The sequence below is a fragment of the Periplaneta americana genome, chromosome 3 (assembly GCF_040183065.1).
Source record: "Periplaneta americana isolate PAMFEO1 chromosome 3, P.americana_PAMFEO1_priV1, whole genome shotgun sequence".
Lineage (NCBI taxonomy): Eukaryota > Metazoa > Arthropoda > Insecta > Blattodea > Blattidae > Periplaneta > Periplaneta americana.
This window is the reverse complement of record NC_091119.1, coordinates 198,286,345-198,301,135: the sequence shown is the minus strand read 5'-3', so window position 1 is coordinate 198,301,135 and position 14,791 is coordinate 198,286,345. Positions and strand designations below refer to the sequence as shown.

General features: G+C 34.4%; 2 protein-coding genes across 8 annotated transcripts in view; one reads left to right on the top strand and one right to left on the bottom strand.

Moving 5' to 3' along the window:
• Nucleotides 1-14,791, bottom strand: part of Roc2 (Regulator of cullins 2) — a 298,758-nt gene that overhangs the window by 244,370 nt on the left and 39,597 nt on the right. The gene's annotated exons all lie outside the window — the stretch shown is intronic.
• The window catches only part of LOC138696944 (facilitated trehalose transporter Tret1-like), a 119,732-nt gene that overhangs the window by 78,814 nt on the left and 26,127 nt on the right, over nt 1-14,791 (top strand). For 6 of the 7 annotated variants that reach the window (XM_069822458.1, XM_069822461.1, XM_069822462.1 and 3 more), the window contains one exon: nt 4,819-5,229. In XM_069822458.1, coding sequence (XP_069678559.1) covers nt 4,819-5,229 — 411 coding nt within the window. Of the gene's footprint in view, nt 1-650; nt 803-4,818; nt 5,230-14,791 lie in introns of those variants that run through there. The other variant, XM_069822463.1, reaches the window with a different exon arrangement.

The following is a 14,791-nucleotide window of genomic DNA, read 5'->3' as shown; positions in this document are numbered from 1 at the left end:
AATTCTGTTGTCCCGGTAACTAGCTGAAAAGACCAATCAGAATTTGGTTTTCTACACGACCAATACGAGACTGTCACATCCCCTGACGTAGGAATTAAGCATGCTCATCAAATTGTTCACAAGACACTCAAGAGCCTGTGGTGGAAAGGGTCAAACATTTAACTAAAGGTACATCGCTTAGTGGAAAGTTACAACTAAAGGATTTACAACTGGACCTCAACATGTGACAAAAGGGAAACTGATTTTTTTTTTCAGTGTATACGTAACAATTCATTATAATAAGTAAAAGTTATATTCTTTTATACCTTAATTAACACGAATTTTATGTTACAATAGCATTAAAGATATCCAGCTCTCATAAATACAAATATAAACGATTGTAGTCGACAATTTAGTATATTTCGTAAGTCAACGAAATGTAGGGCATGTTTTACGTTACCAGAAGCAAAAATGAAGCTACACGTTACAAGAGAATCTTGTAAATCTTACATAAAAGGCAGAAGACGAGACTTGACTTCGAATGACGTATTGCGAGGGTACAAAGTGTTATAAAACGAACAACAGTGCATCGAAAATACACTACTAAACATGTGAGGATCGGAAGAGTTCATAAGGTTATCTGAAAGCGACCAATAAAATAATCACAAGGTTTTGGATTATATCTCTTGTTTCAATGCTTTAAATTAGTTGTGATCCAATTTATTTGTGCACGTGGTCGCTATATATTAGAGCCGTAGATCATTTTCCGTGCGAATTTGTTGCTAGTCGTCTTTGGTAGAAGTGGACAGCGATTCGTCTTTTCGTAAGTCTTGTATTAAGTTATCAACTTACGGCATGGCAATTTGTTTCGTGTGTTAGTATTCAGTCTGTAAATTTCTACACGCATACACAAATTTTAATATTTAATATAGTTAGCATACATTTTACAAAGAACAGGACTTAAGTGTGGCATTTCATAACTGCATACATACATTCTGTAGCATTAGTTTAAATGTTTCATTAGTGTTATTAGCTACAAGCTTCAGAGATTTTAGCATTACAAGTTCTTGAATGTAGTTATCTGAGCTTAATACGAAGAAAACTCTACCATTACCAGAAAATGGATTTGTCTCGTGAAAATATTAAATTTTCACCTTTAACAAACCCTGAACGAATGGTAAACTCTCTCCTATAGCATCTATACTAATAATATATCTGTAGCCGAAATTTTTCTGGTAATTTTCGATTTTCCAAAAATAATTGGTCCTAACATATATAATTAACAGCCCTGAAACCGAAAATCGCTTTTTTTGAAATTTTTGTTTGTATGTCTGTCTGTCTGTCTGTCTGGATGTTTGTTACCTTTTCACGCGATAATGGCTGAACCGATTTATATGAAAATTGGAATATAAATTAAGTTCGTTGTAACTTAGAATTTAGGCTACATGGCATTCAAAATATTTTATTTAAAAGGGGGGTTATAAGTGGGCTTGAATTAAATAAATCGAAATATCTTGCTTATTATTAATTTCCATGAAAAATATTACATAACAAAAGTTTCTTTAAAAATAATTTCCGATAAATTTTATTCCATGCAAAATTTTGATAGGACTGATATTTAATGAGATAAATGAGTTTCAAAATTACAATAACAACGCCATCTAAGGCGGTGTAATGAAATAAAAAACAAATGACTTTGTCTATAAGGGGCCTTGGACAACAACAATCGAAAGCTATGAAACATAGCCTTCAGAGAATGTTTCTGTGTTTGTATGAAGTAATATCGGAAGCTAAATTGACCGATTTGTATAATTAATTATTAATTCACCATTGAAAAGTGTAGTTTCTCTAGATGGACATAATGCTATAATGTTATTACAGTAACTTCTGAGTGAATCGAGGACAGATAAGATTAAAGTAGCTTCTTATGCACAGAAAACTTGATAGGCATTCGTTTCCTGTATTTCCTAAAATAATTTTTATAACCAAATGAGAGGTCTCTGGATCAAAATGATCGCATTTTAATTTTTTAAATACAATTTAAATTAAGTAACATAATAAACGATTTATCCTTCTATCAAACACGAATGTTCCCTGGATCAAATGTTCTATTTTAATTATGTAATTACTTTATATTTATTTCTAACGGGTGCAGCGGAGCCCACGGGTACGGCTAGTTATTGAATAAATATGGACACAGCTGGGCGGATGTAATCTAAAAGTATCCCGACATTACAAAGGCCCTGCAAATAGCATTACCTTGTCACTTTGAGAGTTCATCTAAATCCTTGTGGTTTGTTTCAAATTGATCGTTGTACCCCATTCTGGAGGTGACGGACGCTAGAGGACATTGCCACAATTAATCATTTACGCACGTACAAAGTAACAATCAAAGATTCGAACCCAAACAAATTTAGGGCGGTAAAGTAAAATGTTTACCTTCGTAGTTACAAGATTATGCCGGGGTCAGTACGAATCTGCAACACGCAAAGTGCTTGTCACTGTTGTATGATAAAAAGGCGGTTGGCAATTTTGTACATTGGCAAATCCTTTGTCGAAGTCGAAGGAATAGCATCCGAGTTTCTTGTGCGCTATTGGTTCTTAGAACATTGTTTCATATACTGTGTTTCTACTGCATTATTTGGACACCGGATTTTCGAGCCTGGAAGAAAAGTATTACTTCGCAATTATTTTAACTAAAATAAATTGTGAAAGTTTTAATAATAGTTAACAAACTTTGTTAGATATGTTTCATTGAAAACAAACTCGGCTAGTCAGAACTACAACAGAACTAGATTTGAAAGTGATCTTACTTAGTGGTTTTCCTCTATACAATAAAGTGGACAATAAGAATATAGATTTTTTTTTCTAAATTTTTAACCAGTTTGGGTTTAGAAATTTTGGCGATTCATAATGCCATCAGTTAAAAAGAGTTCAGTTAATTTTACTTCTGAGAGTTTTTTTTTCTCGAAATATTACTTTCGTCATATTCGCATTATTTTTATTAATGCTTTTTATTGTGTTTTTCTTTGTGGTTATTTTATAAGTAAGTTTATAATAATCATACTTCTTAATGAAATTCAATTTTTTCTGTTAGAGTATAATTTTTCTTCATGGCAATCCTCTAATGAGGAAAGTTTTAATACAAGAAAAACGAGATTTAGATTTCGTTGTTTCTATTTGTTGTCGGTGTAGCTTGTAATCCATCCACGGTTAAAGAATGCATACAATATACACTATCAGTACATCACTAAGCAATACAATTTTAATGTTTTCGAAAATCAAACAGCTGTTTTAATTGTGAAAATTTGTGGAGTATTTTGTTCATCAGGACAGTTTTTGTATGATAACTCAAAAAGTACGTACGATATTTTTAACGAAACTTTGCATGGATATATAGGCCTAGTTCTCCTACGTGAACAACATAGTCCAAAATCTTTAATGTAAAATGTATAGTTTATTAAAAAAGATAATATCGATTTCATATTAAATTTTTCGAAAATCTTTTATAAATACTATTTTTTAGATATACATTCTACATTTAAGATTTTAGACTATGTTGTTCACGTAGGAGAATTATACATGCAAGCAAAGTTTCATTAAAAGATTGTAAGTGCTTTGGAGTTATCTGTAGTAATTACACGAGTGTTGTTTCATCTTATTGGTAGCGAAGGGCTCGTAAAATTATGCTAATAAAATGAAACCGCGACTGCAATTTAAAAAGATAAAATTAAATAACTTACAAACCCGAATTACTTACGTAAATAATAATAATTATTACTTTAAAACACAGCAATAAGACATTATTATGTTTCCTTGTAATTAAGTTCAAAAACAAACTGCTATCTATCACGGCATACTAGATACTATTGCCAGTTACTCAGAGCGCAAATACGAAACAACAATACTTAACCTCAAAAGTAAGATAAGCTGAAATGTTATATTAACAGAATAAAAACACGAAAGGTTTTTAGAGACTTTGATTTATTACTTGAAGCTACAGTTATTGTAAACGCTAGCTATATTCAAATATAAATCACTGCAAAACGTCTTATGAAGAAATATAACTGTGATTGGTTGATTTTAAGGCGGTTCTGAAACGTTTCGCAAATTCATCCTATAAGTTGAATAGTCATGTAAAAGCTCTGTGACTGAATAATATATCCCACAAATTTCCATCGTTAAAAAATAACTATTAGGTTTAAAAAATACATAAAATTGCTTAGTAATGTAACTTACACACCAGGCTATGTATATTAAGCATGCCAATTTTTATTTCCAAAAAACCTACAGATTCTGAGGGGAAAAAAAAAATGTTTAAATGTAGTAAAATTATTCCAGCGAGAGATGTAAGTTATATTTACCAAAGGTAAACAATCTTAAATTTTAAACTATTATTAGATGTAAATTATTTTAACAGAGGTAATATTATTTAAGGTCTTAAAACGTTACTACTGGACAGTATAGGGACTATAGGTGCTCGAGGGACTATACCAGCTTTTTTCGAAGAATTTCGACGGAAATTTGTTCTGCCAACATTTCTGAGGGATGACATTGTGATAATTGTGTTAAAAAAATCCTGCCAAATCCTAATTAATCACATGGTGCCACGTTAAAAGCAATTGTAATGTTTCACACCCTTTTCTTTGTTTCCTCTTTTTTTTTTTTAATTTAATACCTATGTTTACATATGTATAATAATTTTTTTGAGGACATACTGAGTCCTTAAGGGCTACCCTCAATGGGGGGGGCAGTTTAGTATTATTATTATTATATCCAGACTACTATTAATTCCATACTTGCATAGTCTTACACACATTTCTTTGTTTTAAATTGCAGCGGATACCCCAAATCGAGGATTCCTTCACATCCTCAGAAGACTCCTTATTGGAGCGTCACAGGAAGAGGGCTGCAATCACACCATCTTCTTCAGCCAACACTTGCTTCGCCGGTTCTACCGACAGCACCATCGCCAACATCCACAAACACCGCCAATACAACCAAGCCAGAGACAATAAGATGACGGACACCACGCAGAAAGAACTCAACCTTCTCATCTCCCAATCTCAAGTACCTGAACTTACGACAGACGACAACTTGAAAAACAAAGTCACTGTCGAAGAACCGTCCATCCAGGATGCAGTGTGCATACGTGTACCACCATCCCTGCATGACACCAGCGATCTGCCTCCTAAAAGCATCGATGACTCCAGCGTTAAAACTCCGGCTTCGATCATGTGGGGACCCCAGGTAAGAGACTTACAAATATATGATTCTTAGCATATTGTTCTTCAAAATCAAAGACACTAAAGGCTGGTTCACAATAAACCGGAAACGAGAATCGGAACGAAAACGGTAAAATTGTTAAAATGTGTACATTTAAATGTGAGCATTCACAATTAACGAAAAGCTTGCCGGAGCCCGGGATCGGGAACGGAGAGTTGGCCAAGTTTCAACTCTGGCGTTCACGTTTCCGATCACAGCCAACTAGATTCATTCTATTGCCATCTAAAAGCTATTATGTCGTCGTATATTTTGTAGCAAGAAGACCGTGGCAAAACCTTTGCATTATTTTTTTCTGTGCTGTGCATCATGGAGCAAGTTTTATTTGATGAGATTCTAATATTGAGTGTTGAGGAAAATCCTCACGTTTACGATAAGCGGCGCGCCTCGTATAAAGATGAGAAAAGAAGAATAATACGTGGCTTTCAATAGCTGCATCTTTGAACACCGATCGTAAGTGAATCATATTTTATTACTGTCTTGGTTGTATTACACACTACATATTTATGCTTCAATTCAATAACTACTGTTGTGTTCATTTTTGTTCTATTACAAATGTTTCTTCTCTAATTATTTTACGTTATAGTAGACTTAAAATAGGTTGTGATAATAAAGATGCATGGGCATATTTACAGTACAGTTGAAATTTTGAAGTTGGTTAACCTGTGTTTATGTTGGCTGCCTTGTACTCATGAGAGAACGCCATTGGTCAATTATACACAACTAACATCAGAATGCGTAATATCGACTTTACATATCGTTATTGACATGCATATCGATATGCATAGTCGTCTACGTTCTCGGTTTATTGTGAATCAAAAATTTTCATATTCACGTTCTCTGCTTCTCGTTTTCACTCTGGTTCTCGTTCCTGGTTTATTGTGAACCAGCCTTAACCCGCGCTTTTGAGTAAAAGTTATTATCTATGCTTCACGCTAAAAACATATTGTTTGACTTATGGGAAGTTTTGTCAGTTTCATCAGTCATGATCAGGATAAGATGACGAATGTCAAATGTTTTAACGTTCGTCAAGCTGTTAAGGCCTTTCAGGAGGAGTCAAACCATAAATTTGGTATTTCTTAAACCGCGTCGGGCTGCAAAGAAAACAGCTAACGCAATGTTGCATATTATTATTATGTAATGTTGCTTGAACTATTTAATTTTGTTACCTATTATTTTATTAAAATTATTATACCATAAATTAAATGTTGTGTCTCATAGAATACTTCGTCAATTTAAGGGTTAAGGCCATAAAACCTTCTCTTACACTCCACGAGGTCACAAATACACAATATAAGATATTATTCAAGCAATGAAAAAAAAACGAAAACTTAAAAGAACAGACATGTTCTGAATGAAAGCAAATAGAGTTTTTCTAAGCTAGCACACAAATTGCGTAAATCGTTCCAATAAATTTGCAGATAATTTTAATGTCGAGATCGTTCATAAAAAATGTAACTTAAATATTCTTTACCTGAAAGAAATCGTAGATATTACTTATCGCATAACAACGTACACACAAAATCAGCTTGCAAAAATTCAACAAAAACTGGAATATCCTAGCTAGTTAAAAGCACTCCATATCGATTTCTTAAGATTTTAAGCAATATGCTAATTTCACATTGTTTTTCTTGGCCTTACTTCTTAGTCTGTAATTTCTTATTATTTCACATCTTTTCCGTATATTTTCTACTCTCTAAATAAGCTGTTCAATTAATTTTCTCGTCTGGTTTGAAATTATATTACTTTTCATTATGTTCCCTTTCCGTATTTCATGTAATATTCATTTTCACAGTTGTATTAACACGATTCCTACCAAAAATAATGCACTCATTTCCAACAATATGTTTCACATGCAGGCAATCGTTGTCGCTGACCAATCGAGACGCTTCTCTATCATACTCTTTGCTTGTACTAAAAATGCATGGCCTTCTTCAGTACTCTATATAGGCCTATTCGTCAAACTGCCGATTGTCAATTTTTTATTGATTGACGTTGATGGAACGGTTCTTATTTTGACAAACAGTTAAAAAATAGACTGTCGTTAAGTTGATGTTCGTCAAGCGACAACTGACGATCGCAGGTGATACAAATGTCTATTCATGGAAATGCAGAAGCAAGAGTTTCCATAACAGCATACAAACGAAAGTGTGTGCGTCAGAACTGTTTTCAAGTTCGCGTGTATTTGGTAGTATTTCACTGCTCTTTTCAAGTTCTTAAGCCCAGTTAAACGTAAAATAATGGAACGTGAAACATGATGCAACTGAAACCACAATCATACGTAAGACGCCAGTCATGGAAGCGATTAAATAACGCAATTTTCTGCAATTACAAACCTTTAACGCATCGCTGACTACAGCCTTCGCAAATTAGATAAGGAAATCACGACGAGCCTGATTGTCTACGAAAACAACACGGCTAATAAGTACAAGACCTCCGGAAGGACGTAGTACGACGAAAAATATAACAACACTAAGTACACTGGACTGCAAAAGAAATGTCGATACGTAATTATATCGCTTTCCGAGGACTTTAGCAAACTTGGCGAGGTGGAAAGCAATTTTACTAAGATTAGGGGAGAGGGACATCGGATAATATCGGACAGTGCGTTTCTTTCATCTACCACCAGATGGTAGTATCTGAATAACATGGTTACGTTTCTGTACGCGACATCACAGAAACGTAACCATGTCATTTAGGTACTATCATCTGGTGGTAGATGAAAGAAACGCACTGTGCGATATTACCCGATGTCCGATACTACCCAACTCTCCCCTAATTTTAAAAACATGTAAATACTACTTTTATAACATGTTCACGATATTATTTAATACGAACTGATTTTAAATTGCTCATATATTTTTATTTTACAAAATTAATAAGAATACTACGCGAAAATAGTGAAACTGCAGTTTATATGGTATTCCACAGCCTTCTTTATTATCCGCTTATGCTGTCATTGTTACAATCGATATATACGGACAGTTACGTTTCATATTGTATTAACAAAAAGTGTATCAACTGTATTGTAAATATAAAATTTTATTATAAATACATAAATAGAACTGAAAATCGAATCTAATTGAAACATTTAACTACACATTTCTCCTTTGCGTGGAATAAAAACTCTTTAGAAAATTCAGACCAGTTCAGTGTGTGCGTGCATTATTGTACTAAGTTATACTAAAATTACGTTTTGTGTAGAACAGCAGGCCCGGAGGGAAAAAGACCTTTGGGGAGGCAGAGACGTAGATGGGAGGATAATATTAAAATGGATTTGAGGGAGGTGAGACATGATGATAGAGATTGGATTAATCTTGCTCAGGATAGGGACCGATGGCGGGCTTATGTGAGGGCGGCAATGAACCTCCGGGTTCCTTAAAAGGCATTTGTAAGTAAGTAAAACAGCAGACTACTATTAAAAGTAAAAAAAAAAAAAAAACTTGGAGCCTATTTATAAAGAATTTCCAAATTTTGCCCTTACTTTTGAAAAATGAAACGTGGAAACCCTGTGTACAGTACACATAACATATGTCTAGGCATTATACAACCGGAAAACCATTAGTAAACTACATAAAACGATTAAAAGCACTTCGAGATGCAATTATTGTACTTACTACTTACAGCCATAAAAGGGATTTTAAGTGATTAGTATAGAGGAAGTCGTATAAAGAAAACAGGGCCTCTTGTTGTTCCGGAGTTGATTGGTACTACGCAGAATTCGCATCATCGTTCAGTTGTTTTGATTAGTTACACCCAACAGAACAGGACAACCTACTGCTAGATTACATTGACCAAGGAACCTGCAAGTATCAGAAATGTTGACAGTTTTAAGTCCCAAGACGGTGAAAATCCCAAAACTCTTCTGTTAAAGAGAATTATCACGACAACAAAATCACACAAGATAATGGACTCTCCTTTCCTTCAATTTATTATTATTATCATTATTATTATTATTATTATTATTATTAACTTATACTAAATAAAGAATGGGTTAAAAGTCGCTTTCCCCAAACACTTCCTTACATTTAATTACATTCCATCAATTTAGATTTAATTACACATTCCTTTAAAGATTTTGTTCAAAATGGAGGTCCCAGATGGCAGAACATAACTCACGATTTCCATAGATTTTCACGAATAACTGTTCGATCATCTATCGCAACTGATGCAGACCCTGCAGTTTCTGAGAAAAAACATAATTTTTCAGGATACCCCACAGAGAAAATCACATGGTGTCAGGTCATATTGTTCTGTGGTTAATTTTCGATTCATTTCAAGAAACTAGCAGTTATTGCATAGCAACGCAACCCAACACAATAAAACAAAACAACAATAACAAGACATGACATCGGAAAAACAGTTGACGCACGAACATGGTTGCCAACCCACCACTTATTACACCAGCTATTAGTTTATTCAAGTTACGATATCTGTATATGTGTACAAGTATGAAACCTCAGAACAAATATTGGGGAAAGCGACTTTTGACCCATCTTGTATAAAGAAAAGTACAGACGATAGAGCGTTTGTCTAGATCTGAATTATCTAAAGCATTACACACTTAAATTTGTTAGCATTTTTAAACATCTAAATGCATTTAACATCCAGTTAGACAGAATTTAGTGTTTCATTGTTATTTGGCACTCCATTCTTTCCCATCACGTCGGCCTTTTTATGAACTAAAATAAATTTATCTGGCACTATACTGAGTGTAGCAAGACTTATACATTAATTAAAAAAAAAAATAATAATAATAATAATAATAATAATAATAATACTTACTTACTGGCTTTTAAGGAAACCGGAGGTTCATTGCCGCCCTCACATAAGCCCGCCATTGGTCCCTATTCTGAGCAAGATTAATCCATTCTCTATCGTCATATTCCACCTCCCTCAAATCCATTTTAATATTATCTTCCCATCTACGTCTCGGCCTCCCCAAAGGTCTTTTTCCCTCCGGCCTCCCAACTAATAATCTATATGCACTTCTGGATTCACCCATACGTGCTACATGCCCTGCCCATATCAAACGTCTGGATTTAATGTTCCTAATTATGTCAGGTGAAGAATACAATCGTGCAGTTCTGTGTTGTGTAACTTTCTCCATTCTCCTGTAACTTCATCCCTCTTAGCCCCAAATATCTTCCTAAGAACCTTATTCTCAAACACCCTTAATCTCTGTTCCTCTCTCAAAGTGAGAGTCCAAGCTTCACAACCATAAAGAACAACCGGTAATATAACTGTTTTATAAATTCTAACTTTCAGATTTTTTGACAGCAGACTGGATGATAAAAGTTTTCTCAACCGAATAATAACAGGCATATCCCATATTTATTCTGTGTTTAATTTCCTCCCGAGTATCATTTATATTTGTTACTGTTGCTCCAAGATATTTGAACTTCTCCACCTCTTGAAAAGATAAATTTCCAATTAATAATAATAATAATAATAATAATAATAATAATAATAATAATAATAATAATAATAATAATAATAATAATAATCCTGGAATGGGTGTCCATACTCGATGCGGGGAGGACGTCAAAAATAGTAATACTTTGGTACTTACACCCTTTTCCAAACTTGATCCTCAATTGACATAAAGTTAGCTGCTTATAAATTAAATCGAGAAATGGCACAAATGCTCGAGAAAGTGTATGTCCTCTGCATGGTACAAGTATAGTCGCGACGCTGTTATTCCCGGCGTGACTCCTCCTCTTTGCTTATGTCTTAGGAAGTCAAGGTAGGAAGTATCGTTCGCCATTTTTGTTCTTTCGTTGCCGAGCTACCAGACGAGGAATCTATTTGCTACACCGTTAAACATTATCATGTCGTAGCTCCTATGATAATAAATCAAACGCACTGTAATTCAGCAAATAATTGAGCGGCAAATAACGTCCTCGTGTGCTTTCTGCAAACGCCAACGAAAGAGCCAAAATGGCGGGCGATTATATTAAGTAACTATCGAGCTTTAGGAAATGCAAGACGTCATCATCAGCGAATCACAAGACGCACACGTTTAAATGTAGCCGACCTGCAACGTGATTGGCTGCCGGAAATTAGAGCGACGGGACTATAGCGTGGTATATCACCATGGCCGTTAACACAGTTTATCATCCACATGGTGATAAGCTATAACGATGAATTCGCGTGCGAACAAGAGATACAGTTCTTAAAAGTGATGGCAGGACAGTCTATTGTTCAGACACGTCGTTGAAACGCTGTAGACATAGCAACAGCTACCATCATGAATGGCACGCAACCTTTCGCAAAGTTCGAACAAAGGACTGCGAATATCTTCACTTCCTGCGAGGTACCGATCTCACACTGTAACATTACGTCCAAATTTGGCACACAATATGCGATTAAATACGTGCAGAAACTCTTTCATCAGTGCAAAAATTATGCAAGTCCGAATTGTACTGCAATGCCTAATTGTTGTAATGTTAGCCCGCTCTATAAATCAATTTTGCATTCACAAAACATATAAGAGGATCATTAGGATACATAAAAAGTGCCATGCTTTAGTTTTTTTTAATAGACTACGTGCCTGTTTGTCTTGAGTTCCCTGACGTCATCAGATTTTATAATCTCTACTGTGACGTCATTTAGAAATTCCATAATTCCCAAATATCTGTAAAGACAATGCAAAATTTAAGGTTTCATTTTGTGATCAGTTAAATTCAATCTCAATGTCTGTAAAATTCGTACATTGCAAAATGTTCGTCTTGAACTCACAAAAATGTTTTTTTACTAATTTAAAATAAGTTTCTGAAATAGCTATGATGCTCACTTTTTTTTCTTGACGAATGACATGAAATTTTATTCAGGACAATATGAAATTAGCAATGAAAACAATATATATATATATATATATATATATATATGTCTTTAGTTTTTCTGTCGGTATGTCTTGTCTTTAGCCTATATACTGTTATTTTCCTGTAATTACCACAGGGTGAAAACGCATTTGTAGTTAATAAATTTCGATCATTCACGTTGCTAAATGCAAAATTTTGAAATAATAAAAGCAAATTTAATAATAAATATGTTATATTGTAGTGAAAAGACACTGAGCCAAATCAAAAGAAAACAGCAGTACAATACAACTTATCAATCTGCACTTATTTTCTAAAAAAATTACATTTTTTTAATAAACTTTATGACAAGAAACACGTTCTTGTAATCTACTCTGGAAATTCTGCATAATTCTTTCCAATAAGGCGGGATCAATGTCTTTAATTTAACTATGTCTTCTTTTAACTCCCTGATGGTGTATACCCTGTTACAATACACTTTAGGAAGTAGTCGGGTGACGTCAGATCAGGAGATCGTAGCGGCCAGTTGATATCTCCAGATCGTGAAATGAGTCCAGAAAACCAGATTTTTCAGGTAGTTCCTGCACCGAATAGTAAAATTAATCATATTGTCTTCCACTACAATGATACGAGAAATTGCATAACTTGGAGTTCACATAGACAACAATGCTTCCTTTCCCACAGAAAAACGATAGAAACAACTGCGTTCTGAAAACAGTCACACTAAATTGCCACACCCGGTATAAGATTTTTTTTGGCGTTTTAAGTAAAATTTTTTTACGTAATATGTTCTGTCATTTTGATCATTTTTGATGCCTCTAATTTAATTGGTTATGCTTTCTTTTAAATCCTTGACGCTGTATGCAATATTACGATAAATTTTACTTTCCAAATATCTCCACAGGAAGTAGTCGGGTACCGTCAGATCAGGGGATCGTTGCGGCCAGTTGATGTCTGCAGATCGTGAAATAAGTCCAGAAAACAAGGTTTGCAGGTAGCTCCTGCACCGAATAATAAAATTAATCATAATATTGCCTTCCACTACAATGATACGAGAAATTGTATAACTTGAAGTTCACATAGACAACAATGTTACCTTTCCCACAGAAAAACGATAAAAACAGCTGCGTTCTGAAAACCGTTACATTAAATTGCCACACCCGGTATAATATATATATATATATATTTTTTTTAGTATTTCGAACAACTTTTTTTTTTTTTACATAATATTATGTTCTGTCATTTTGATCACTTTTGGCCGCAGATAATTTTTAATAGGGCGGTTGAAAAAGTATGATCAAATCCTGGTAATATTCCCCATAACAGCTATATCCACAAGAAATATCACATAATTTAGTACAAATCGAATCTTCATTTACGCTTTAGTGCGAATATGGAAACCGTACAATTTCTTTAATTCCTTCCTGATGTTCATTTCAGACAAATCTTTACGATCTTACAAGATGTATAATTAATATTCTGTAAGAATCGTCAGAACTATATTGGTATTTCCAAGGTTTTCGTAGAATACTACAACTCATATCAACCGCGCAATCTAAGGACAGTCCTTCCTATACGAAGTACAAGGGCACTTCCTAGCCGCTGTAACCGCGAAAGACCTCCTAGAACGCAGACCTACAAAGTGTGATGATATAACAATTTCCAGCAAATCCACAAGGATACAACATTGTTGTAGAATTTTAAGATGTAATATCTAATCTCGGACGTGTTCAGAAAGTTCAAATTCGCATTTAGCGACAAAAGATTATCACGTGATTTCAGAGGACAGGCTAGCATTGAACGAAGACCTTGCGGATGTGGATACGTTCACAGAATACAATGCTCTTTCCTTACCGCATGACACATCCGTATTCCTTCCGCAAAATATTAGTGGTTGTCGACAACAAAAACGCAGGAAAACCCTACCAAGACCAATTCACGAATTGTATCTCTTGGTCGCATGCGAATTCATCGTTATAGCTTATCACTAGGCCTATACTTTCATAAGTGGATGGTAAAGTGTGTTAACGGCCATACTGAATCATGTGTGCGTGATATTTGCTATCGGAAATACTCTTCCAGGTAATGCGTCTTATGAATTTTCTACGAATACACAATGTTCTTTGCTTAACCCCACATAAAGAAATTCACAGATGTGAGACCGGAGTTTCTGGGGGGGCCAGACAAGGGGTACATATTATAATACAGTTACAAGATTGAATTGAAACATCAAATAAAAATTGATAAGTTCAGATGTGTCGAATCACATACTAAATGAAGTTCAAATCGGCAAAGACTATTTAAAGAAGTAAGGACCATTTCTTACTCGGAGAAAATCTGTAACCAGCATCACCTGAAAGGAATAATCAACGACGCAACAGCAACCGACCATCACGTACGGCATGATTCAGCGTACTTGAAGACAAATCTAGTATTGCCTTGATGTCTAAGGATGGTGTTCACATTGACACTTCCTTAAGATAGGAAATAAAATTTACAGAATGCTTCGACAGTAAAACAAGAGAATATATATCAGACGTCGACTTAGCAACCATAAGTGATGTTTTCTTGTTTCACAAATTGTAAAGCAAGAGAACATCAGATTTTGACTTAGCAACCATAAATGATGTTCTCTTGTTTTACAAATTGTCAAAGCCTCCTAATTTCTAAACATAGCCCACTGATTAAGTTCTCTCTTCATTTTTTTC